At 52.0% G+C, this 25,544-nt stretch overlaps 1 protein-coding gene across 1 annotated transcript; it reads left to right on the top strand.

The window, feature by feature from the left end:
* Nucleotides 1-1,689: 1,689 nt before the first annotated feature.
* Nucleotides 1,690-18,658, top strand: Oaf (out at first homolog). Its single transcript, XM_051156256.1, has 4 exons — nt 1,690-1,962; nt 16,226-16,360; nt 17,211-17,391; nt 18,388-18,658. Exons 1-4 carry the CDS (start codon nt 1,690-1,692, stop codon nt 18,651-18,653), a joined length of 855 nt encoding a protein of 284 aa, XP_051012213.1. The 3' UTR covers nt 18,654-18,658.
* The last annotated feature ends 6,886 nt before the right edge of the window (nt 18,659-25,544 follow it).

The following is a 25,544-nucleotide window of genomic DNA, read 5'->3' as shown; positions in this document are numbered from 1 at the left end:
CTGTTTATTCTAGATCCTCCAGGTTCAACCCTCTGTCAAGTACCAAGTGTTTAGCAACCTCTGTGTCATCAGGTACCACACTGGACCTTGTTACCAGCGCTAGGTCCCTGTCCTTCCCCAGAAAGGCTGAACCCATAGGTTCAAAGATCCAGGAAGCTGTGTTTTAATGAGCAAAGTGACATCTGAGATAAGGCAAATTTGGAAATCCCTGAGTGAGATGACCTTTTTTTTTTTTTTTTTTGGTTTTTGGAGACAGAGTTTCTCTGTGTAGCCTTGGCTGTCCCAGACTTGCTTTGTAGACCAGGCAGGCCTCGAACTCACAGGAATCCACCTGCCTGCGCCACCATGCCCGGCAAGATGACCTCATAAGTCTCCTTAGGTCCTATATGTGTGCCAAAGGCAGGGCTAGGAAGGATGGATCATATATGCTGGGGATTTCATAGGAAGCAAAGAAGCGGCAGAGCAGGGGGCAGTTTCACCCATCTGCCTGTCAAGACCCTAGAGACCACAGGACACCTGGAACAAACATAGTGGCAATAGACAGGAGGGACAAAAGGTCCTGAACATTCCCCAAGGGGCCTTATTTTCATAGCTTCTCCAACTCTTTCTGTTCATCAGGGAACACTTAGGCTCAAAGAATTTTTAAAGTATGCTCCTGTGTCACCAAGCAGACAGGAATCCTACTCCCTCAGTCTTCACTCAGTTTGTTGGAGTCTCTGGCACAGCAGGGGTGTCTTTTGTGGCCCTTGGCCGTGCTCTCGCAGTGGCCTGGGATCTAGCGTTCCCTGGCTGTGCTCAGTGTATTATAGGAAAGAGCGGGAGGTGGACTGGACCGAAGAAAGGCTGGCTGAACACAGGAGAGGGAAACCACCAAAGGGCTCACAAAAGTGTTAGGCTCCTTGAAGATTGCATCTAGATTGGCCACCTCACTTATCAAAACAGTCCACACCTGATGGATGCATAGATGCCCCTCAATCCCCAGGAAGAGCCGGAGTGGAGTGGGAGTTGAGGCCTGATTCCCCCGCCCCCTCCCCCCATCTGCATTTGAGAAATTCGCTGTGTCAGAGAAACTAAAAGACTAAGCAAAACCCCTGAAAATCCAAGCCCGATTATTTCATCCACGTGGCACCAGAACAAGCCAGAAGGGGTGGGGGGGGGCGGGGGAAGAGTCACCCGTCCCGCCCTTCATGGGAGGAAGGGATTTGCCGGGAGCGCAAAATCTGGACAAGGCTGGGCCGGTGACCGGGCACGGCGGGAGGGAGGGATCCAGAGAAAGCCAGCCTAGGCCATAAAGCCGCTGAGCCGCGGTCCCTAATCCCCGCCCCTCTCTGGGCCACCGCGGTCCCTTTAAGGGCCAAGAGGTGCGCGGTCTCTTTAAGGCAGGTCCTGGTGGTTTCTGTTTTCTGAAGGAAGTGACGGGGGGTGGGATTGAATGAAAAGTGCTGAACAGAGTCGGGAGCTCTGGAGTCCGGGCGGCTGGGGGACACGCACGGGGGGCGCCGTCTGGGGCTCAGGGAGTGTAGCTCAACGCGGCCCACGTGAGTTCGCAGCACGTCGTGGGAACCTCCGGGTTGAGTCTCCCTTCCAGAGGGGGCGACTGCCTGGAATTCCCGAACCGGACCCCCAACTTAGAGCAAACTTTGTAGGCGCGTCTCCCCTCCCCCACGCGGCGCGCCGGGGCCCCCGGGGATGCGGCCCCCCGGCCGCCGCGACGTCCCCTCGGCGCGCCCCGCGCTGCCGCTGCTGCAGCAGCTGCTGCTGCTGTCGCCGCTGCTGCTTGGGGCGCTGCACGGCGTGGGCGCGGGGAGCGGTGCGCCCGCCGAGCTGCGGGTCCGTGTGAAGCTGCCCGACGGCCAGGTGACCGAGGAGAGTCTGCAGGCGGACAGCGACGCCGACAGCATCAGCCTAGAGCTGCGCAAACCCGACGGCACTCTCATCTCCTTCACCGCGGATTTCAAGAAGGTGAGGCACCCTCATTAGTCCGGTCTCACCCACCACGGGGGGCGGTGGCAGGCTTTCGAGCTTAGCCTTCGGAAGTCCCAGGCACCCCTCAAGCTTGCCGCGGGAAATCGCGGTGCGGGAAGGGGATTATGACTTGCCCAAGGTCACGCCAGGCTCCTCTCTAACTCACTGTCTACTTTGCAGCACCCAGATCTGGGTCCTTTACTCTAGCCTTCTGTTGCTTGGCTCAGAGTAGCCAAGGCCCCTCTCATGCATTGACCAGCTCCTGTGCCTACTCAGCACTCCCAGCTGACACTCCCGCAAAAGTGCGTGCGTGTGAATAAGGCCTCCATTCTTGCCCCAGCCTCTGTGACTAAAGGGGGAAATCCACAGGTGGTATGAGGTATAGAGACCTTGGCTCTCCCTGTCGTAGCGGTGTGAAGTTAGCTCTTCTGTACTTGGCAGGGAAGTGGTTTCCAAGACCTCTCTGGCCCTAGAGCGGCATTCCAAGATCATTTTCCCTGCAGAGCTGTCTGCCCTTGGTCCCTCCCAAACCTAGGAGTCTCTCTCTCTCTCTCTGCTGGAGGGCTGGAAAGCTTGAAGCAAGAGGGCCTAGGAAAAGTTGGGGGAGGGAGGGGAGGTCTCCTAGATTTGGAAAAGGTCAGTGTCTCAGTGTCTCAGCCCATGCCTGACAGGGGCTGGGGAAGTCCACAATTTGCCTCCTCTCCCCCAGTCCCTCACCCTTCTGTCTGTCTGTCTCAGTCTGTCTGTCTCTGTCTCTGTCTGTCTGTCTGTCTGTCTGTCTGTCTGTCTCTCTCTCTCTCTCTCTCTCTCTGTGAGAAACTGGGAGTATTTGGAGACCTTAGGGGGAGGGGGCCAGCTACAGACCCTGTGAGGTTGCCATAGACATCAGAGGTGTTGGGAGGGAGGGGGGCGCGGGATCCAGTGTTGGGTGCAGGACAGCTGAGGCTGCACTGACCATCTGGCCCAGGCCCAGGGAGTCATCCTGACAGAGGACGTCGTTGGTAGAATGGTAGCCCATGCTTGCCAGACAGGCCCAAGCTGCCTTCTTAGAAGCAAGTAGGGCAGATGAGCCACTGTGGAGAAAGGGGAGCTCTGTCTCCTGCTTGCCCACCTGAGCTCTTGGAACATTTTATCCATGGTGTTCTGGGCTGAATCAATCAGGAGTGGGCATCTAATCTCCCCCCAAAGCCCACTGACCTAAAAGCCAGCCATAGACTGTGTGGCTAGTGTCCACCCACCTACCCAATGGCCCTGTGCTGTGACCACACCCTAGAACCTTAAAGAAAGGTTTATCTATCCCTAGGCAAGATGTCTGATAGCCAAGCTGGGTGGGGCATGAAAGGCGAGGACTGGAGTAAAGCTTTTCTAGCCTCTGGCTACAAAAGGTTGGTATTGCTCTGCTCCCAAAGGCGACCAGGAAAGAAAACACAGGAGGCTGTGATGGGGTATCGGTGGCCTGCCCTGGAGGTGGGAGGATGGGGGCTGGACTGAGCATGGGGCACTCAGTTGGAGGGAACATTCAGGGTTGATGGTGGCAAGTGCTCAGTTTAATCCCCTTAATGGCTCAAATCTTCACCCAGTTTTCCAAAGTCTGCTTTGCAGGTCAGCCCCTGACTCAAAGCTGACATTTCACACCTGTCCCTGGCATCTCCAGTTTTGGGGGGTGGGGGTGGGGGGGAGCAGCAGTTAGAAGGCATAGAAAGTGGAAAGCCAGCTGTCAGAGGACTTCTAGATCTCTTCTTTGGCCCAGGCCGAGTGGGTCACACAGGGACTAGGGAGGACAGTGTTTAGTCTGCTCTAGCATGTGACCTCTTGTTGCTTACTTCTGAAGGCCTCTTAGGCCTCAGAGCCTTTGTTAGATTTCCACTGGAAAGCTCTGTCTAGAAGTAATGACTTTTCCTGTAGAAAATGGCCTAGAAGTTGTGTTTTTGTGGATCACGCTTATTAGGGGCTGCTTTAGGGGGAAAAAAAATCCTGAATCCTCTTGGCAGTAGTGGTACGTGCCACCTGATCACTGTTGGGAGACCGTGGCTTACCACCTGTGGGCTGGTCAACCTCTGTCCAGCCGTTTGATCCCTCTGGGCTTTCATTTCTTCATTTGTAAAATGTGTCAACGCTGGCACCTGCCCCAAGGTCTTGAACAGAGCTGAACTTGGAGCAAAGCACATGTGGTTATGCCGCCCTGCTTGCTGGTGCGGTGTCTAGTGCTCAGCAAACAGTGATGCGCTTAGCTAGCCAGGAAGCTGGCTCTCTCTACTTCTCAGCCAGCTTCCTCCCTCCCTGCTCAGCTTGGATTAGAGAGGTTGAAAGGTAGGCAAGAGATCACAAAGAAAAATCACCAAGAGCCTAGTGAAAACTAGAGTCCTTGTTGTCTGTCACCTGTCTTCCTCCTGTCTTGGAGACAAGGTCTCCAAATACAGCCTACACTGACCTTGGCCTTGGACTCCCTGTGTGGTCCAGGTTAGTCTGAAATGTGTGTTTTATATTTTATTTATTTGAAACAAAGTCTCACTATGTCGTGGAACAAAACTTTTCCTGGGGAGATACCACACACAGCCCTACTTACCCCAGTTAGGGGGACCCCATGACAATTCAGAGCACAGATACCACCCAAGTCCAACTGGTGAACCAGTGAGTTTTATTGGGGTTACTTACAGAAGCAGAAATGACTCAAAGACAGCTGCATCAGCAAGGCCCACCCCAGCATTGGCGACTGCTCACATAGCTGGGAACTTGGGGCACACTGTGCAGCCTTCAGGCAGCTCCACGGGTTGGAGAGTGTCCTTTCCAGGTGCCTCAATTGTACACTGCTTTCGGGCTGTTTGACTGGCTTTTGCGTCTACTGAGCAGCTGATCTGGTGTGGGCATCTACTCTGAAATTCAGCTTTTATTGTTTACTCAGGGAAGAAGGGAGCCTCATGAATCTGGTCAGCTTCAGGGACTTCCTGAAGTTGTTTTCAGTTGCTTAATTTTCTGCTTCAGGAGGTTCCCTGCAGGATAGAATGTTTCAATCTCCCAGGAAACTGTTAACACAAGACTGTCTTGGAACTCTTGATCTTCTTGCCCCAGTAACTTTTTTGTTTTGTTTTGTTTTTGTTTTTGTTTTTTGAGACAAGGTTTCACTGTGTAGCCTTGGTTGTCTTCAACTCACTCTGAAGACTAGGCTGGCCTGGAACTCACAGTGATTCGCCTGCCTCTTCCTCCCTAGTGCTGGGAGTAAAGGTGTGCCCCACCATGCCCTGCCCCACTCACCATCTCAAGTGATAGAATGACAGGTGCGAGCCTCCACTAAGTGCCACCAGCTCCTGGAAGCTGCTGAATCAATGGCCAGCCAGCTCTTCCAGGGCAGCAGTCAACCTTGGACTAAGCAAACCTAGGGTGTGAGTGACACCCCTGTGCAGGAGGAGTCCCCAGTCCCCCTTACACAACCCCCTTCCCCAGCACTACCTTCTTCCTGGGTAGGGCTTCTAGTACTGACTGACTTTTGTCACCTTGTGTGGACCTTGACCCCGAAGCTGGTAAAGTGATCAGTCTTTAGCACACTGTGGGACACTAGAGCCCTGACCTGGCTGGCAGATCCCATGAGCAGCATGGGATGTGACAAGGTTGTCCTGTGTTACCTGGAGCCCTTCCTCAGGCTGATACTCACCAGGCTGACTGAACTGTAACTCTGAAAGAATGCCAGTAGGGCCATGGTTCAGTGGCTTTGAAGGGTACCTGGGAACTCCTGACACCTGGACTGAGCCCCATTCCACTAAGTCAGGGCATCTGAATAGAAGAGCCAGGCAAACGGGATTCTTTAAGGAATGCCAGGTGACAACTAGGCACAGTGGTGCACACCTATAATCCCAGCACTTGGAAGGTAGGGGCAGGAAGTTTGAATGCCAGCCTGGGCTACCTTTTATTTATTTATTTATTTTTTAAGGGCAGGGATTGTGGATGGGGTTAAGTGAATAGTGTTTGCCTACCATGCAGGAAACCCTGAGTTTACACCCATAAATTGAGCATGGTGGCACGCATCTGCAATCAAGGTCATCCTCGGCTACATAATAAGTTTAGGAGCAGCCTGGGCTACATGAGACTCGGTTTTAAAAACAAGCAGCATGAGTCTGTTGTTCTCCCTTCACTAACCCTAATGTGCTGGGTTTGGCTCTGGGGATTGAACCCAGGGCCTCACACAGGCTGACATTGAGTCTCATACCATGCCCCCTCCAGCCCCCAGAGATTATATTTTGGGCCTAAATTTATATGCCCTCCACATAGGAGCTCTAACTCCTAACGTACACAGTGAGCAACACTTCTTGTACCCATTATCATCCAGGCCCTACATATAGAATCTGACCTGCACATATATAGCCACTGAGCACAGTAGTAGCAGGCATGTCGCCATCCTCAGCCTCTCTAGGTGCTTATCTGACATCCCTCTTGGCCCCCTCCCTGATGCTCATATCTCTGTCCAAGCACTCTGCCCCCCGCCCCATCTGAATGTCCAAAAGCAGGGGAAGGAGTGAGTCACATTGCAAGCAGCCTGGTTTGGGGCTGGCCACAAAGGGGAAGGTGGGGCTATAAGATAGGAAGAGAGTCATGTGTGACTGCATCGGGGTGGTGATGACATAGAAGGAGAAAAAGGGGCTCCCACTCCAAAAGCGAAGAAGAAAGGTATCTTGGGGGACCCAGGGGCTGGAACCCAGGAGGGAATGCCAGCATCAAGAGCCACATAGTGCTATGACTCAGCTCAGGCTTACTCCAAGGGGGAGAAGGAGCCAGGGAGATTAGGAACTTGCTTCCTGTCCTGGGTACCAGTGGGTAAGTGGAAGCCAGAGGAAAGAACTATCCCATCCAAAAATCATCAGATTCCCTGTCCCAGATCAAGGGTGGGGTTCCTGTGGGATATGGTCAGTGAGGGCCTGCAGTATTCACATGGACACCGTCCCAAGAGAAAGTCACATCACACCGGTGTAGGACAAGAGGAGAAGCATTTAAGACCCTAAATCATGTCTATCTTGAGTCCCCTATGGTTTGGCATAGAAGACATGTAATGGATTGGAAATCTTGGATAGTAGAGGGCAGAGAGAGAGAGAGAGTGCAGGGAGTGGCTATATGCATGTGTACATGTGTGTGTGTGTGTGTGTGTGTGTGTGTGTGTGTGTGTGTGTGTGTGTACACACACAAATGTAGGAGGCCAGAGCTTGACATCAGGTGTCTTCCTCAATCGCTTTCCACCTTATTTTTTTTAAATCGGGGTCTCTCACTGAACCTGGACAAGATTACCTGACCATGAGCTTCGGGAACTCTCATTTCTCTTCCTGCGCAACACTAACACTGCAGGTGTGTGCAGCCCTGCCCTGTTCTTTACATGGGTACTGGGGATCTGAACTCAGGTCCTGAGAGCAGGCAGTTTACCAACTGGACCATCCATCCCCTTAACCTTTAGACCTGCGTTTAAGGCAGGAGAACTCTTTGGAGCACAGAGAGTTTTCTCCAGAGTTTACAGGAAGCAAAGAGACCAGGCTGTGTATGTGGGGCTCTTGTGTCCAATTCTAATCCTTCCTCCATATCTGATGAGCCTTGGGTCAGGATGCAAAGTGTTGCGTGCTCCCTGGCCTATGGCTAGTATCTCTTCTCCCTGATAGAGATGCTATGTCCAGATGGGGCCCTATCCTGACTCCTGGTGAAAACCACCACCAGGAGCCAATGGTGTAGCCTGCTGGAGAGACTGCAGAAGGAAGAAGGGGATGGGTGGAATTTGTTTTCAGACGCCTCAATAGCAGAGTAGTAGGTAAGCTCACGCAGACACCTACTCCACAGACAGGTGGGCAGACGACCCAACCTGGAGGCGCACACTGCATGGGCCTAGGCACCCTGCCTTGCACAGTGACTCCAATCACACATGTGGTCTCGGTTGTCCGCACTGCTACAACACGAGGCGTATTCGCCTCCGTCCTCAGATGCACAAACTGACCTTGGAAATGACATTGGTGACAAGATCAGACAGCTGGTGGTGACCCATGACCGTACCACATCTGACTAACTGACTAACTCTCCAGCTCTCTGGGTGGGCTTCTTTTAAAAGGATAAAATGCACTCTGGAGAGGGAAAGAAATGTGGAAGAGCCCTAGTCCACAAGAATCCACAAGCAGTTCTTTATATGCAGGCTCCCAAACCTGTAATTCCTAGGGCATCCCTGGAGGGTGAAAGGCCAGGCTCGCTTTGAAAACTGGGTCCCAAATAGCCGCCAATCAGTCTCTGTGCTTTTCTGCCATTTCCTAGCTATGTGATGCAACTGGTCTCTGAGGGCCTCTAAGCCTGAGTACAGGGGCTGGGGTGGGGGTGGGGGTCTGCAGAACAAGGGGCCCATGAGAATCACAGGCCCCGCCACTGTGTCGCTGTATCCCTGCATGAAATTCCAACTTTTTTTCTGCAGTAGGGACCAATGCATCGCTAGGAGCTTCTGTCCTTTAAACAGGCAAATGTTTACTTACCTGTCACTGGGGATTCAGATGAAGGGCAGGGGATGAGGGAGGCTGGAATCTAAATAAGAGGGAAGTGTGGCACCCCATGTCAGGAGCCCTGAGTCAGCTAGACAGTGGGGAGCAGTTGATCCCACATAAAGCCTCGCATTGTTCCCCTTGGGCAGTCAGGATGGTGGTGACCTTTGGGGTTTGGCTGACAGAGCATGAGGGCTCTTAGGAGGGCTGGGGACTGGCCATGAGGGGCCCTGGCCCTGGGTAGTATTAATGTTATAATAAGAAGCCTCTGTCCAGGCCTGGATGAGGTCTGTGAGTATAGTGGGGGATGCCAAAGGCTCCTATAGCATCCTGCTGTACTCCTGGAAAAGAGCTAGGCAGAGCTACAGAGGGGTTCCTGCATCTGCTGCAGGGCAGCCAGCCTGGGTAGGGCAGGCCTTAGCTCTTCAGTCCCCAGTCCCAGCCCAGTGAAGCTGGCCCCTGTCTAGTCATGAAGCAGTCCCAGCCAGGAGCTGAGGAATAAATATTTAGATTGGCCCAGCCTGAGCCCCAGAATCACGCGCTCTGGTGATGAGGACACTGGGATGGCAGAACACCCTCCCAGGAGGCGGCGTTTCCCCAACTGTCCAGTAGCAAGGGGGCTGGGCCTAGCAAAGTGGGGGTAGGTACTACTTGTGGAGGCCACTGCCCACTGGCCTCTGGCCTGGGCTGTCACACACACACACACACACGAAGGCCTGGGTTTCCTTAGTTTTCAACTGCTCTGTAGTGGAAAGTGTGTTGGTAGCAGGATCTGAGACTAAGCATCTAACTACATGCTGCCCCAGGAAACTTATAGAACAGGTACTGAGGAAGAGCATCCTGAGAACGCTGGAGCTGGAATCTGGGAGCCTGGGAAGGAGAAGGGGGAAGCTGGGAGTGGTTGGGCTGTAGTGAGACGTGTGTGTGTGTGTGTGTGTGTGTGTGTGTGTGTGTGTGTGTGTTGTGGGAGCCCAAACCTCTTGTGCATGAAAATGGATCAGGGGATTGGGGGCGGGGGATACAGGAGAGCAAGGATATGTGTCTGAAATAAGAGAGTAGGAAATGAAATTCTAATTGTGGGAGACTGAAGATCTCTCTCTCTCTCTCTCTCTCTCTCTCTCTCTCTCTCTCTCTCTCTCTCTCTCTGTGTGTGTGTGTGTGTGTGTGTGTGTCAGGTGCATGTGTAATGGGAACCATTATGTGAGAAAAGGAGATTGAGGAACAACAGATCTGTGTGAAAGATGGCAGCCTGTGGCCTCAGGGTAGGGAAAGCTGGGATAAGTTTGGGTGTGTCAGCACAAGCTAGAGTTGACTGACAGCTAAGTATGAACCCCAGTAACAGTGGCCCAAGTAACACTGTGTGTTACCCTCTTCCCTGACTAAATCTGAAAGGCAGGTATGGGAAGGCATGCTGCTCCTGCCCTGACCATCCCAGGTCCAGGCCTCCCTCTGCAGTGTTGCCTCTCTTCCTCAGCAGGAAGCACTCCCTGGGCCTCTTTGGGAAAGCAGCCTGGAGGGCCCCACACAGGGAGTCTCCTGTCACTGGTGTTGTTCCAGCACAGCTGTCTGCCATCATTTCCCTGTTCCTGTGGAACCCCATCAGAGCTGAGGCAAAGTAGCCCCTCTCTCTGGGGAAGAACAGTGTGTCTCACAAAAGATGGAAAGGTGGAGGGAGGGCACCAGAGGAATGGAGTATCTCGTGGGGTGAAGCAGAGCACCGGACTGAGGGTTGGGAGGTCTGGGTGTCTGATGCTGGCCTTACTGCTGTGTGGCTAATGAAGTCCCTTTCTCTTTGGAACTTCACCGAGCCGTCAACCACAAGATTCCCTAAAGCCTGACCTTTTAGAATGCCAGATAGTCACTATCAGCCTGCAGGAGTGCGCCCCACCCCTCCCCCACTGATAAGGCCAAGAAGAGAAGGCTTGGAGATTAAGGAGGCCAGTGAATGTGCCGCTTCTGCCCTGGGCCAGCTCCTGGCTAGCACATTAAGCAAGCAGTAGCCACTTGCCTTTGACCCCAGAGCCAGACCCTGGGGGGGGGGTCCCCACGAATCACTGCCCAGGCAGATGCTGTACAAGGACAGTAAGTGGCTTTGGAGTCAGTGAATATCCCCGCCACCACCACCAGGGTACAGTCAAACTAGACAGGGTATGTCAACTAGACTTCATACCAGCCCCTGGCTCAACCCAGGAGTGAAACCTACCTGCAAAGTTAAGCTCAGACACTTTAGCTGGCTCCTAGAGCCCAAATCCTGCCCCTCTTGCTATTTGCCTCTTCAGCCACCCCCTCCCCTCCCCTGCTTCCCTCTCCATCTCAGCAGGCCCTGATCCATCCCCACCTCTGGTCTCAGAATCCCTTCATACTCTTGCTCACTTGCCCGTGTGTGATTTCTTGAGCTCTACCGTCTTCCAGCGGGCAGGAGTACACTGAGAAAGAGATATGCACTCGGCCTGGAGGAATGAAAGAGAAAGAAGGCAGGCAGGGCACTGGGAAGGTGGCTCTGCTGAGCTGGACGTCCTGACACAGGACCATGCCTGAGCAGGTGGCACCTGGAGGCTGAGGCCTAAGGGGGATGGACAAGTGGGTATGGGGTGTCCCCACGGAGTAGTGGGCTCACAGAATGGTCCAGGGCGCGACCCAATTCTGCTCATTCTAGGAACTGTATTTTAATGTATAACTAACAAGGGATGCCAGCTCTAGGGTGGGTGCCCTTTGTAGTGAAGACAATGACAGCTCTTAGAGGGCATTAAATGCTCAATGGAGGGGTGATTGCCTGTAATTCTTCATCTTGACTGGAAAGACATCCCAAGGACCCCCAACCCACCACTCACTCTGGAAGCTTTCCCACCATCCCTCCACCCCGACCCCACAGAAAAGAACAGTTACTCCCTTATCCATCTTTTGCCTCCATGGTAGTTAGCATAAACTTCAACTCTAGGCCTTATACCCTGGCACTGAAGTTGGTTGCATGAAGTCAGCCTTTCTTACCTCAGGAGCTCCGTAACTACAGGACCCTTGGACTTGGCCATTGCTGTGCCTTTCCAGAAGCTTGTAAAAACCCTGCCTTGGGGAATGCTAGTCAGTGCTCTCCTACTGATGCATGCACGTCTCACAGGGGTCATCACACCTGCCTGGGCCTCCAGCCCATCTATAGAAGAATCTTTACCACTTCTGAGGCCTGGAGTAGGTGACATCGGGAACAAGGGGTTGCCACATTAGGGGAGAAACTGAGGCCCCCCCCAACTCTGTGTCCTGAGTTCACTCACTTTCCCATTGCTCATGGCAGCCCCTCAGAGTAGTACTGTGGCTGGGTTCATTTTGCAAGTGTGGAAATTAAGACTCTCAGAGAGTTTACATAGATCTCCACCCCCAGCCCCAAGATCAGGGGCCAACTTGGCGAGTCCTGGCTCTTGGCATCCAGTCTTAGCTACGGTGACACGTTCAGGCCTACCTATGCCTTAGCTACAGACAGGACTTCCCTCCCTGCCCCTGCCCCTGCCTGGCCTCTTCTTGCTGTATGCCCCAGCCAGTTCCTTCTGGCCTGAAGGTCCCTGGGAGAAAGCACTTTATGGAACATTTACAGTTTGGGAGTCCAGCCCAGACCCTAAACCTCCATTCTCTGCCAGAGGCTCCTGCTCAGTTGTGCCATCTGTCTTGGCATTTTGACAACATCCAGGCGAATCATCTAAGGGGACTCCAGTCAAAGAGAGAGACTGGAAGCTAGGTTTCCATCTGGCTTGGGTTTAACCAGATGTTAACATCTGGACAGGTGTTCCCAAAGCAGGGGAGCTCTTTCGCACTGTCCTAATGTTTGTTCTGGAGTCTTACTCATGGGTTAAGTGGGAAGGCCATGGGTCAGGATGTGATGCCCACACCTTCCCTGGGGTCAGCAAAGGTCATGTGCCTTTGGGGGAAAATAGGATCAGGAAGACCAGAGAACCTGGATATAAAGGGGTTTTCCACAGTGCACGCAGTGGGGTAGGACATACTCCTGCCTCATGTTTTATTTGTTATCTGGCTGCTTGTTAGGCACGCAGAGTGTGAGAGCAGGAACCGCCATGGTCCTAGACAATCAACCAAGGACTGAGGGATAGTGGCCAAGGGAGTATGATGGGAAGGGACCCAGGTTCTAGTCCCACGTCTGCCATTCACTAGCTCTGTGGGCCTAAGCTCCAGTTCACTGATTGGTTGATTTCTCCCTCCTGGCCTTACCCACTTCCTTTTTCCCTCCCATTTTCCCTTCATTTATCTTTGGAAACAAAATCCTTCAAATTGCCTTCAAACTGGCAGTCCTTCTGTCTGCACCTTCCAAGTGCTAGGTAAACATCCCACCCAGCTGGCCTGTTTCATTAGATGAACTTAAGGGAAGTTAGACTAGTTGATCCAGGAGGCAATTGTGCGTTCTGGGGAAAAGAGCTCAGCTGTGAGACAGCTTAGATTATCTGACTTAAAACCCTAGCTACCGTGGCTGGAGAGATGGCTCAGAGGTTAAGAACACTGGCTTTTCCTGAGGTCCTGAGTTCAATTTCCAGCAACCACATGGTGGTTTACAACCATCTATAATAATGAGGTCTGGTGCCCTCTTCTGGAATGTAGTTGTATATGCTGTCACAACATTGTATACATTAAAAAAAAAAAAAAAAGCCTGGTCTACAGAGTGAGCTCCAGGACAGCTAGAGCTATCACACAGAGAAACCCTGTCTCGAAAAAACCAAATAAAATAAAATAAAAAACAAGAAACAACAACAAAAATCCCAGGCAGCCAAGTGTGGTGGTACACACCTTTAATCCTAGTTCTGGAGGCAGAGGTAGGCCGGTCACTGTGAGTTCGAGGCCAGCCTGGTCTACAAAGCGAGTCTAGAACAGCCAAAACAAACCAACAAAACAGGCTACCTTTCCCCTAAGTCCATGGCCTTGGAGCGGGTTATGCAAGTGGAGCTCTGCCTTAGTCACAGCTCTGCCTCCTGTTGTGGAGAGGACCTCAGATAAGACAATGCAATCTGTTTGAGCACAGTTAACTGTTTCTCTCTCCCAGTTATCAACCTCAGTGACCCTTTGTCCTGCACAGTTATGGAGGACTTACTCTTCCTTGGTGAGAAATCCTCCTTCCTTCTGCACCCAGCAGCTTCTCATGTTGGTAGCATCCGGTAGTTGTCATTGCTGTTAGTATCTAGTTCAGAAACAGGGCGTGTGTGTGTGTGTCTGTGTGTGTGTGTCTGTGTGTCTGTGTGTGTGTGTGCGTGCACTCAAGCACATATGTATTTGTGTATGCACAGGTAACCATGTGCATTCAAGTGCATGTGAACATGTGTGCATCTGCACGTGTGGAGGAGGCCAGCGGTCAAAATTGGGCATCATTGTTCCTCTCACATTTTGAGACAGTCTCTCACCAGGACATGGAGTTCAGGGATGACACTAGCCCAGCTACTGGGTAAGCTCCAGGGAACCGCCCTGCTTCCAGCCTCCCCAGTGCGGGAATCATTACCTCTTTTTTTTTTGTTGTTTTTGTTTTGTTTTGTTTGTTTTTCCAGATAGGGTTTCTCTGTGTAGCCTTGGCTATCCTGGACTCGCTTTGTAGACCAGGCTGGCCTTGATCTGCCTGCCTGCCTCTGCCTCCTGAGTGCTGGGATTAAAGGCGTGTGCCACCACGCCCAGTTATCACACCCTCTTTTTACATGGGTGCTAGTAATTGAGCTCAGATCCTCATGCTAAGTACTATCGGCCCTGAGGCATCTCTTAGACTCCTCAAGCAGCGCTCTTCCAGCCTCTGGTCTGGTTCTAAATGTCTAGTGCCTTCCACTCCTTGTGGTGGGCAGGTGGTCTCGCAGCTCACTGAGCCCCTCGACAGCCCTGAGACCACTGGGCACTTGCTTCACGTGTCAGAGAGAAGACAGCCTTCTATCCAGATAGGATGCCCACGAGGGTCAGAGCTGAAAAGGCCAGCAAGGCTGCCTTTGTATGCCGCCTGAGGCTCCTCCCAGGTGCTGCCAGACTCAGACTCCTGGAGGGAGAGGTCTTGTGTGGAGTCCCACCTGACAGGAACTGTGCCTGGAATGGGATCTGCCACCAGCAGATCAGCCTCCAGTGTCCCCTCAGCCGACCTGCGTTGATGGAAGATCAGATGGCCCAGGCTGGCAGGACAAGAAGATGCCAGCACTGTGACCCAAGAAGGGATTTCCTGTCTACAGGAAGTGGGAGTTAAGCCGAGCTGACTCACCTTCCTTCCAAGGCTCTGGGATGAGGAGCCTCATGGAACTTTTCTCCCCGGTGGGGCCTCAGTTTCTCTTTTCTAGGAAATCGCTCTTCACATTGCCATCCCCAGTTGATGTATTTATAGCTAGTCATTAAATAAAGTCATTTCTAGTAAAGGCAGAGAGATCCCTTGTAGAGTACAGTATTAGTGAAATCTATTAGGAAATTGTTAGCTGAGCAGTGGTAGTGCACGCTTTTAATCCCAGCACTTGGGAGGCAGAACTCAGAAGTAGAGCTGGCCTGGTCTACATAGTGAGCTCCAGGATAGACAGGGCTACATAGAGAAACCCAGTCTCAAACAGAACCAAAAAAAAAAAAAAAAAAAAAAGAAGATGTTTGGCACCTGCCTCAGCTCATCTGACATTTGCTGGTCACTACAACAGTGACAGTGACCTCTGCTTACAGTGCTGGATTCTCACTCCTTCCAGATCATCAGCTCCACCCAAGCCTGCTGGGTACATGAGCTGTCTGTTCCCTGTCACCATGAGGCTTGGGACCCTGTTCTCCAAACACTTGGACCTAGCAATTGTACAGTAAGCCCTCAGTGCAGGGGGCTTCCGCTGAGGCAGCCCAGGGTTGCATCGCCTAGTGCCAGGTAAAGCCATAGGTGTAGGGACCAGGAGGCTCCCGGCTACAGTCGCTGAGGACAGGGTGTCCCCCCCCCCCATGGAGAAGGGCTCTTCAAAGTGACTGGGGACCTACTAACTTCCTTCTCCCTAGGAGCAGTTAGGAAGGCAGTTATGGGTAACAGGGATGGGCGTGGGGGTGAGGAGTGCAAGAGGATATAGCAGAAGATTCTAGCTGCAACCAAACTGCAAAAGATGCCTAAGGTTCTGCTCCCTCTTCCTGCCCCAGCCTCCCTGTGCAGAACAGGAAGGAGCTATTGGCCCATTGGCCATGCCCTGAGTGCCCCCTGGGGAAAGGGGAAGTGGAGAGAGAAGGTGAAAGGTGAGCCAGAGCCTTGGAAGGCAACAGCAGCTGCAGCCGGCTGCTTTTGTCCCCACGGTCCCTGATTGGGGGAGGGAGGTCGCTAGGGGCCAGGCTGACTGTGGAATACCCAGGGGTGTTCTGAAGGCTCTTGCCAAGATCTCTGGAGAAAACTCTGGAATGTGTGCTTGTGAAAACTGTTGTCCCTCCCTCCCCTATGGTGCTCCACCCAATGGTCTCAGGGGCCCTGACCCACTCTGATGAAGGACACTGGGGTCCGCAAAAGCGGGTGCCGTCGTCTTTGAGATGAAGGTCTGTCTGGTCGAAAGGTTCTTTTGAAAACTTGTCCCGTGGTTCACTTTGTCAATTTTCCAGAGAGCCGTGGAAACATTTGGGGTGTGATCTCTGAAGTCACGGGTATAAACGGAAAAGATAAGCAGTTTCCTAGTTATGTGGGGAAGGAGGTGTCTTTGCGTGGGGGGGGGGGCACCGGTGCAGTGTCCAGGCCCATGCTCTTCCAGGGCTGGACGGACGGACGGACGGGGAGGCCCTTCTGTCCAGCTGGTCCCCATCCTCCTGGCCTTCCCCTTCAGGACGTGAAGATCTTCCGAGCCCTGATCCTGGGGGAGCTGGAGAAGGGGCAGAGTCAGTTCCAGGCTCTCTGCTTTGTCACCCGGCTGCACCACAATGAGATCATCCCCAGTGAGGCTATGGCCAAGCTCAGGCAGGTAAGTGCCCACAGCAGGCTCGCCTGGCCAGGCCCTGACCCCAGAAGCCCCCTCCACTGCCCCCCCCAAATCTCCCTGCCCTCATTCAGACTCTCAAATCCTGAGTCTCTGAGTTTGCTCCTCACCAGACTGACTACCGAACCCCAGGTCTCTACAGGCCTCACTCTTCTTTGGGTGGAGACAAAGGCATGGACTCTGAAGAGGGACCAAACATCACCTCTCCCCTGTCCCTCGTTAGCTAGTGACACCGGACAAATGACTTGGCCCTTAATGGGTTAGTCTCCTCATTGAGGACATAGGTTAGGTCAGAACTCATCCAGGAAAGTGTTGTCAGTCGGTAAAGGTTGTTTGCAGCCTTCAGCCCACTCACCTGCCTGGATCCTACCTACCACAGCCCATTAGGCAGCAAGCCTGCCTAATGGTATTTTTCCCTCCAGGGCCCTACTTTTTGTTTGTTTGTTTGTTTGTTTGTTTGTTTTTGTTTTTTGAGACAGGGTCTCTCTGTGTAGCTTTGGCTGTCCTGGACTCACTTTGTAGACCAGGCTGGCCTTGAACTCATAGCCATCCTCCTGCCTCTGCCTCTCGAGTGCTGGGATTAAAGGCGTGCGCCACCACGCCCGGCTCGACCCACACTGTCTTATACCCTCCAACAGCTTGCCTAGCCACCCTACCCCTTTCTCCCAGCAGCACCTTAAACTTGCCAGAAAGTCCCTAGAAAATCCAAAAAGCAAAACCAGAAAGACTTTCACTGCCCCCGGGGCATCAGTTTCTCTGGTTGGGCTAGGTACCCTGTCTACTGCCTGATATCAAGGAGGGCGTGGTAGGAGATGCGCCTACTTTGCCCCTACAGAAAAACCCCCGAGCTGTGCGGCAGGCTGAAGAGGTGCGAGGTCCGGAGCAGCTCCGCATGGACATCACCGTGAACTTCAGCCAGGGCGGCCTGCTGAGTCCCCATCTACGCAACGTGTGCGCCGAGGCCGCAGAGGCCATTTACACCCGCCAGGAGGATGTCCAGTTCTGGACGGAGCGAGGTCAGCTGGGGACTGCTCCCTGCAAGAAGAGGGAGAAGTACAGAGGTGGGAGGGGAAACGACACCTTGGCTGAGTGACTCTTGTGTTGAGAGGGTTACTGAGTCCCTTCAGGGATGAGCCACACAGACACGCCAGGTTGTGCAGCTGGTAGGTCTGTCGGGTGGGTACATCCGTACAGCACTACTGGAGTGTGAGCCATGCCATCATGAATGAGAAGCATTCTCAGGGGAGGCTGTGACAAGTCAGAAAGGCTTCCCTGAGGAGGTGGTGCTGCTGGCATCTCTCAGAGCCCTCTTTCAGAGCCCTCGGGGCCTCCTCCCAGCTGCGCACAGAGTTGCCCCTGTGCAACTCGCTGGCCCTCCCTTCTCCAGGTCCCTTTGCTAGGAGGGACAGCGAGATTCAAGCTGCTGCTCCTGGGCCTTCTGCCCAGTCAGCTGCACAAGACAGGGCTGGACGTTGTGGTCATTCCCGTAACACACCTGTCTCCACCAGACCACATCCCAAATGAAGGTACAGGCCTGGCCTTGGTATCCCAGAAGCTGTTCCTTCCCATGGTCACTAAGCAGAGCCTTGGCCAGGCCCCTGTCACCTGCCCCCGCACTACTCTTGTGTGGTCTTCTCATGGCCATACCCACTCGGTTTCTAATGTCCCATCCCTGTCCACTCAGGTGCCACATCTGGTAGGTAGCTGTTTTTATTTAAAGTGCCCAATGTAGGCTGTGAAGTCAGGCCTGGTTTGGGGGGCCTGACTCTCCTTTCACTGTACAACCCCAACCACGTCAGCAAACTTCCCTGGACCAAATTTGAATCCCTGCCACACAGCTGGGGTCCAACGGATGAGGATAGCTGTGATTTAATGTATCCTGTTAGTTTAACCTCAGGCCTGGGGCTCACCTGTGTTCATCCCCAGGGTAGCCTTGGACGGGGTGACAGGAGAAAAGGCTATCCTGGGCTACAGATGCCCCAGCACTCCTCATGCTTGCCTCTTTCCCCCAGGTGTGGACAGCTCTGTGTTCGAGGCTCTGCCCAAGGCCTTAGAACAAATGGAATTACCTCGCTGTGGGCAAGTTGGGGACCGAGGAAAGCCCTGCGCCTGCCGCTACAGTCTGAGCCTGGCCTGGTACCCTTGCATGCTCAAGTACTGCCACAGCCGTGACCGGCCAGCGCCCTACAAGTGCGGCATCCGAAGCTGCAGGAAAAACTACAGCTTTGACTTCTATGTACCTCAGAGGCAGCTGTGCCTTTGGGATGAGGACCCCTAAGTGCAGGGAGCAGAGGTCAGGGATGGCTGCTTGGGCCCACCAGTTCTCCGCAGGCCACCAGAGGGCGTGGCGACCTAATCTGAGGCCTTAGGTCTTTTCCTGAAGCTGTGGCTTCTTCATGCGCAATGACTGTGAAAGGGTGTCACAGCAGGGGCAACCTTGGGATAGCCCCCGTGCCTACCTGTCCCCATCTTGGGGAATTTAAGGGGATAAAGCCGGTCTCCAGACTGACACCCACCCCTCTTCGTTCACCCTGAAATGTCCCACGTGCATGCAATCAAAGTGTCCCAGCCTAGGCTTCTTTTGTGGAACACACCTCCTCACCAGCAAGAGGACCAGAGAAGGGCTGCTGGGGACTCGTGCCCCAGATCATGTGTCTAAGCTACAGTGCCTTCTTTCTGCTCTGGAGGCAGCGGGAGCAGGGAGACCGCTGCCCCTGAGACCACCACCGTGTGTGCCTTTCCTCGCTCCCAACGGCTGCCTCAGCTGCCACCAATTCCTCCTCCCTCCGGACTGAAGCACTCTGGCCAAGTTCTGGGGAGGCGTGGGGGGCGGACATGAAGAATAAGGAAAACTTGAATTCCAGATTTTTAATGCAAAATATTTATCGTTTGTACCAGAATAAAAAGTTTTAAGTTTTCACTCATCAGATGGCTCCAGCCGCGAGTTTCTGAGGGAGCTTTGTCCTCTGTTGCCACCCAGTGTCAGAAATGTGCCTCTACATAGCTAACTAATGCCAACCTGGACAAAGCAACTTTTTAAAAAAATATTTTATTTAATTTTAATTTACGTGCATTGGAGTAGGGGGTGTCAGATGTTGGAGTTACAGACAGTTGTGAGCTGCCAGATGGGTGCTGGGAATTGAACCCGGGTCCTTTGGAAGAGCAGGCAGTGCTCTTAACCACTGAGTCATCTCTCCACCCCAACAAAGCAACTTCTAAAGCTCCTACTATGTGCTCTGTGCTTAGGATGATGGAATGGGGGGAGACTCGGTAGTTAAGAGCACTTGCTGCTTTTACGGAGGACCCGAGTTCAGTCCCTAGCACCCACTTCCAAGGGTGGGGAGGCTCACAGACTCCAGCATAATGGGGATCGGCCACCCTTTTGGGGCCTCCAAGTGCTCGCACATATGAAAAAAAAAATTTTTTTAATATTGAGGCTTGAAGCCTGACGTGGTGACCCACGCCTTTAATCCTAGCACTTGGGGAGGCAGAGGGCTTGAGGACGTCTGAGTAATTAAGAGCACTGGTCGTTCTTCCACTGGTAGTGCTCCGTTCCCAGGACCCACATGGCAAGTCTGATGCCCTCTTCTGGCCTCCAAGGGCACTGCATGCACACGGTATTCAGACATACAAACGGACAAAGTGGGGCTAGAGAGATAGCTCAGTGGTTAAGAGCACTGCCTGCTCTTCCAATTCCCAGCACCCACATGGCAGCTCACAACTGTCTGAACCTCCAAGATCTGACACCAGCACACATAAATTAAATAAAATATTTAAACAACAACAGAAAACAAACAGCCAAACACCAATACAAATATAAATAAACTTTATAGATAATTATGTCATTTATATCTTATATATATATATGATGAGACAAAGACGTAGCTCTGTTATAGCATGGGTGAGGTCCTGAGGTCATGTCCTGCACAACAAAAAGAAGAAGAAAATAGGTAAACCAGTGAGTAATGGCCAAAACAAAGGCAAAAGTGATGTTAGAACCAGACATCCGGAGCTGAAGAGACTGCTCAGCAGTTAAGAGCACTGGCTGCTCTTCAGAGGCCATCATGCCCTGCTGAGACCCTGTCTCAAACAACAATCAAAATGTTTCAATTCGTGCCAGGTGTGGTAGCGCACGCCTTTAATCCCAGCACTCAAGAGGCAGAGGCAGGTGGATCGCTGTGAGTTCGAGGCCAGCCTGGTCCACAAAGCAAGTCCAGGACAGGCAAGGCTACACAGAGAAACCTTGTCTCAAAAAAAAAAAAAAAAAAATCGAATTAGATGTGGTGACGCATATCCATAATGTCAGCAATCAGACGGGTAAGCCAGGAGGATTGCTGGGAGGACCAGTACCAGGCCAGCCACCACGAGATTTTCTCAAAAACAATAAATAAAACAAATGGGGCTGAGTATAGTGTCACACTCCTTTAATCCCAACACTCAAGAGGCAGAGGCAGGTGGATCTCTGTGAGTTCAAGGCCAGTCTGGTTTACAAAGCAAGTCCGTCCAGGACAACTGAGGACTATTACACAGAGAAGCCATTTCTCAAAAAACAAAAATAAAAAATAAAAATAAGGCCAGGCGGTGGTGGTGCACGCCTTTGATCCCAGCACTTGGGAGGCAGAGGCAGGCGGATCGATGTGAGTTCAAGGCCAGCCTGGTCTACAAAACAAGTCCAGGATAGTCAAGGCTACACAAAGAAGCTCTATCTCAAAAAACAAAGAAAGAAAAAAGAAAATGAATGTTTCAAGACCTGGAGTGTTTATCTCAACTTCCTGCCTGGGGACCTCTGAGCTTGCCTATCCCCTGCACGGATAGAGCTCTGCGCACAGCCTCCACAGGTTTCTCTGACTATGGTCCCTTGCTAAGCATCAGGGTAGGGGTAAAATGTAAGGCTCCCTGAGGTTTGGGGATTGTCCATGCTTGGTGCTGATATTCCAGAGTCTGGGTAGCAGGCCACAATTGTAAGTCCCGCCCAGCCTCATCCCTGCCTCTGTCACAGTGCCCTAAATTATACCACCACAGTAGTCAGTGCTTTGCTGGGACAAGCAGTACCTAGTCATCACTGCTACTCAGGGCCAGTCAGATAGCTGTGGGTGGTCAGCTATGGGAGGCGCAGCCAGACAGGGCTTTGGGTACTGTCATCTTAGTCACTGTTCTATTGCTATGAGAGACACCATGACCATGCCAACTGTCTTTTTTTTTTTTTAAGTACATTTGAAATTTGGCCTACTTGTATGTCTGTGTGAAAGTGTCGGATCCTTTGTAAGAGTAGTTCCAGACAGTTATGAGCTGCCATGTGGGTACTGGGAATTGAACCCAGGTCCTCTGGAAGAGTAGCCAATGCTCTTAACCTCTGAGCCATCTCACCATCCACCACAACAACTCTTATAAAGAAAGCATTTAAGCTGGGTGTGGTGGTGCATGCCTTTAATCTCAGCACTTGGGAGGCAGAGGCAGGCAGATCGCTGTGAGGTCAAGGACAACCTGGTTTACAAAGTGACTCTAGGACAGCCAGGGCTACACAGAGAAACCTTGTCTGGGGGAGGGGGGAAGGGTTGCCATGGTCATGGTGTCTCTTCACAGCAATAAAACCTTAACTAAGATACCTAATACAGCTGAGGTAGACACAGTGTCACATACACCTGTAATCCCTGCACATATAGAGGCAGGAGGATGAGATGTTCAAGACCATCTTCTGTCTCAGTAAAACAAACAGAAAACAACACAAAAAGAGCAGAGCTGAGATCCAGCGTAGGGGGCACATATTGATGTCACTTCCAACCAGAATGGGAGTGGTGCCTTGAATAGGAATGACCCCTATAGGCTCATATATTTGAATGCATGATCATCAGGGAGAGGGACTACTTGAAAGGAATTAGGAGGTGTGGCCTTGTTGAGTAGGTGTGGCTTGCTGGAGGAAGTGTGTCACTGGGCTGCACTTTGGGCTTTATCTCTTCCTGCTGCCTGTGGATCTGGATGTAGAACTTTGAGCTGCTTCTCCAGCACTAGGCCTGCCAGCATGTCACCATGTTCCCTGCCATGATGACAATGGGCCAAGCTTCTGAAACTGTAAGCAAGCTCCAGTTAAATGTGTTCCGTTATTTTTGTGTTGCTTCACCGCAATAGAACACCGACTAATGGTGTTGAAGAGATGGCTCAAAGGATAAGAGCACTGGCTACTCTTCTAGAGGTCCTGAGTTCAACTCCCAGCAACCGCATGGTGGTTCACAACCACCTATAATAAGATCTGGTGTCCTCTTCTGGTGTGCAGGTGTACATGCAGACACAACATTGTATACATAATAAATAAATAAATCATAGAACACTGACTGAGACAATGGGATTATCTGGCTGGCCAACTAGAGCCTCCAAGGGCTCATATAAGAGGGCCCAGGTTTTAGGGGAGGAGAAATGCAAAGTGTGGGACCAACTGCCTGCAGTAGTAGTCCCTGGACAAATTGAGAAAGATTAGAGTTGGCAGAGCAGAATCCTGACTGGTCCCTTTCACTGAAGTGAAGAAGGCTTCAGGTAGACCAGATGTCCAAAGTGTTGGGTACCTCTGTCTGAGAGGAAAAAGATCACACCAGCCATACCCTTCATCCTTGCAGGCTTTCTCTGGTCTTCACTCTCCACAGTCCTGGAAGATCTTAGGTAGGGGAACTATTGGCCCCAGAGTTGAGGGGTTTCTGCTGCAGAGTCTTCGTGGGACCTGGGTCTGTAGGACAACATGGAAGAAGGGTCTCACATGAAGAGGACAAGAGTCTGTCCCTCCTAAGAACCAAAACTTATTAGCCAGGCATGGTGGCACACACCTTTAATCCCAGAACTCAGGAGGCAGAGGCAGGCAGATCTCTGTGAGTTCAAGGCCAGCCTGGTCTACAAAGGGAGTCTAGGACAGCCAAGGCTACACAGAGAGACCCTGACTCAAAAACAAAAACAAAAAACAAAACTCCCCAACAATAACAAAAACAAAACAAAAGAAAGAAAGAAAGAAAGAAAGAAAGAAAGAAAGAAAGAAAAGAACCAAAACTTTAGTAAGTACCAGGGATGGTGGTGCGTACTAGAATCCCACATTTGGAAGGCTGAGGTAGGAAGGCATCCTGGACTACATAGTGACTTCCAGGACAGACTGGGATATTGAGTGACAACTTGTTTCAGAACAAAGAAAACAAAACAAAACGAAACAGAAAAACCCAAAGGCACATCATATGTGAGCTCAGCACTCAGGAGGCTACATAGTCCCAGGCTGGTTCTGTCTCAGAAAGGAAAGGGGAAGGAGGAGAGGGGACCAAAGCATGGCCTGGCATGGTGGCACACACCTGCAATGCCAGCGTTCGGGAGGCTGAGGAAAATTACAAATTTGAGGTTGCCTCATCAAGATACTCCCTCAATACAACACACACACACACATACACACACACACAAACCCTCTTCTCTCATTTGGAGACTCCTAAGCTGCACCCCACCCTCCACCCCACCCCACCCCCATGCTCACCTCAGCTTCCTAGCATCTGTGCTCCAGAGAGACAGCTGGATTGCTATCAGTGTTCTCACAAGCCAGGCCGGAGATGGAAAGGGCCAAGTGGTAAAGAAATGTTTGGCTCATAGGCAAGCGAATTGTGGTAGATGCGCCAACGTACCCTCTTGCCCACATTGCAAGGGCTGCTTGCCAGGGCTCTTTAGAGAGGCAGAAGCCCTAGCATACATACACTCAGTGGAAGAGAGGCTCGTCCTAAGAAATTAGCAAATCAGCACATCTGGAGGGGTGGCAATGCCACAGAGGAGAGCCTGCAATGTGCCAGGCAGCCAGAGCGCCCTACTCTCAGGTAGGTTCTCTAGGTCTCCAGCCTTCCTTAACCGTCTCTCTTAGGCCTTCACTGGGTCAGATGAGGCCTGCTCCCACCTTCAGCACAATTGCTTTGAAGATCGTAAAGCTGAATCTACAAAAATAGCCCCATTGGCAGCTCCTACTCTGATGTTTAACCAAACAACTAGTCCCCAGAACCCAGCCAAATCCCACCATGCTGGCCATCTCTTGGTGTCACCATGAAACCAATGCTGAATAACCAGTGAAAAACAGCATCTAGGGCTGGAGAGATGGCTCAGAGGTTAAGAGCACTAACTGCTCTTCCAGAGGTCTTGAGTTCAATTCCCAACAACTACATGGTAGCTCACGACCAGCTGTAATGTGATCTGATGTGATCCTCTTCTGGCCTGCAGATGTACATGCAGGCAGAGCACCGTATACGTAATAAATAATAAATATTTTAAAAGAAAAAGAAAATAAAGAAAAACAGCATCTAGAGTTTATTCTCAACAGCACAAATAACCAGGGATCAACTGAGCTGGCTATTCCACTCTACCCCTCTTGTGCCGTAAGGCCCCAGGAGGCTGGTTCCAGTGTCTACAGCACTTGCCACTTCATCCTCTGGCCTTAGCCAATGTAAGTATCCGTGGCCAATGAGGGCAGGACAAGTGTAGAGCCAAGGGACATAGCTCCAGCTTCTCCTGCTACAGTGACACACAGCTGGTGGTAGTTTTACTCTTCCCAGACCTGAGCGTTCTCCTTATTGCTTCTTCAGCCTTGGCCCACCAGCAACCCTCTGGTCAAGGTCCCATTGGACCTGCTGGCAACCTGTAAATAAGCCACAGTGTCACAAGAGGCGAGCCCAGGTGACTCTGCTTCTGACGATAGTCCCAGTTGGGGATCCTGGAGGATGGCCACAGAAGGGAAGAGGATAGACTGGGTGGAAATGCAGGGTCACATGGCAGGGACTCCAGGGAGACCTTCTGACCAGACCTCACCAGCTTCTGGGTAAGAAAGGGAAGACTGTGTGTAGCGAGCGGGTCACAAGCCACACCGGAACCCAGGCTCAGCAGGGCAAGGCCTGACCTTTGCTTTCCAGGAGCGGTGGCTTTGTCTCAATGGAGATGGTTTCGGTGCCAAGTATCAGGCTTTGAAAAGCAGAGAGAGAGAGAGAGAGAGAGAGAGAGAGAGAGAGAGAGAGAGAGAGAGAGAGAGAGAGATTGCACTCCTGTCTCCCTCTTCTTCTTATAGGAAATAGAAACCCCCAACCCCAGTGTCTCTCTCTGTGTGTCTCTCTTACACACATACACACACACACACCTCTCACCCCGCCCCATATCTCTCTCTTTTTTTTTCACTCTG

This window comes from Acomys russatus, chromosome 14 (assembly GCF_903995435.1).
Source record: "Acomys russatus chromosome 14, mAcoRus1.1, whole genome shotgun sequence".
NCBI classification, from domain to species: Eukaryota; Metazoa; Chordata; class Mammalia; order Rodentia; family Muridae; genus Acomys; species Acomys russatus.
The sequence above is the reverse complement of the archived record's forward strand: the minus strand, read 5'-3'. Positions and strand labels throughout refer to the sequence as shown.

What these genes read in the sequence shown, in the direction of transcription:
- Oaf (XM_051156256.1), top strand. Translation starts at nt 1,690, where the DNA reads ATGCGGCCCCCCGGCCGCCGCGACGTCCCCTCGGCGCGCCCCGCGCTG. An exon ending in TCACCGCGGATTTCAAGAAG is followed by an intron (nt 1,963 to 16,225) that starts GTGAGGCACCCT and finishes CTTCCCCTTCAG; the next exon opens with GACGTGAAGATCTTCCGAGC. An exon ending in CTATGGCCAAGCTCAGGCAG is followed by an intron (nt 16,361 to 17,210) that starts GTAAGTGCCCAC and finishes TTGCCCCTACAG; the next exon opens with AAAAACCCCCGAGCTGTGCG.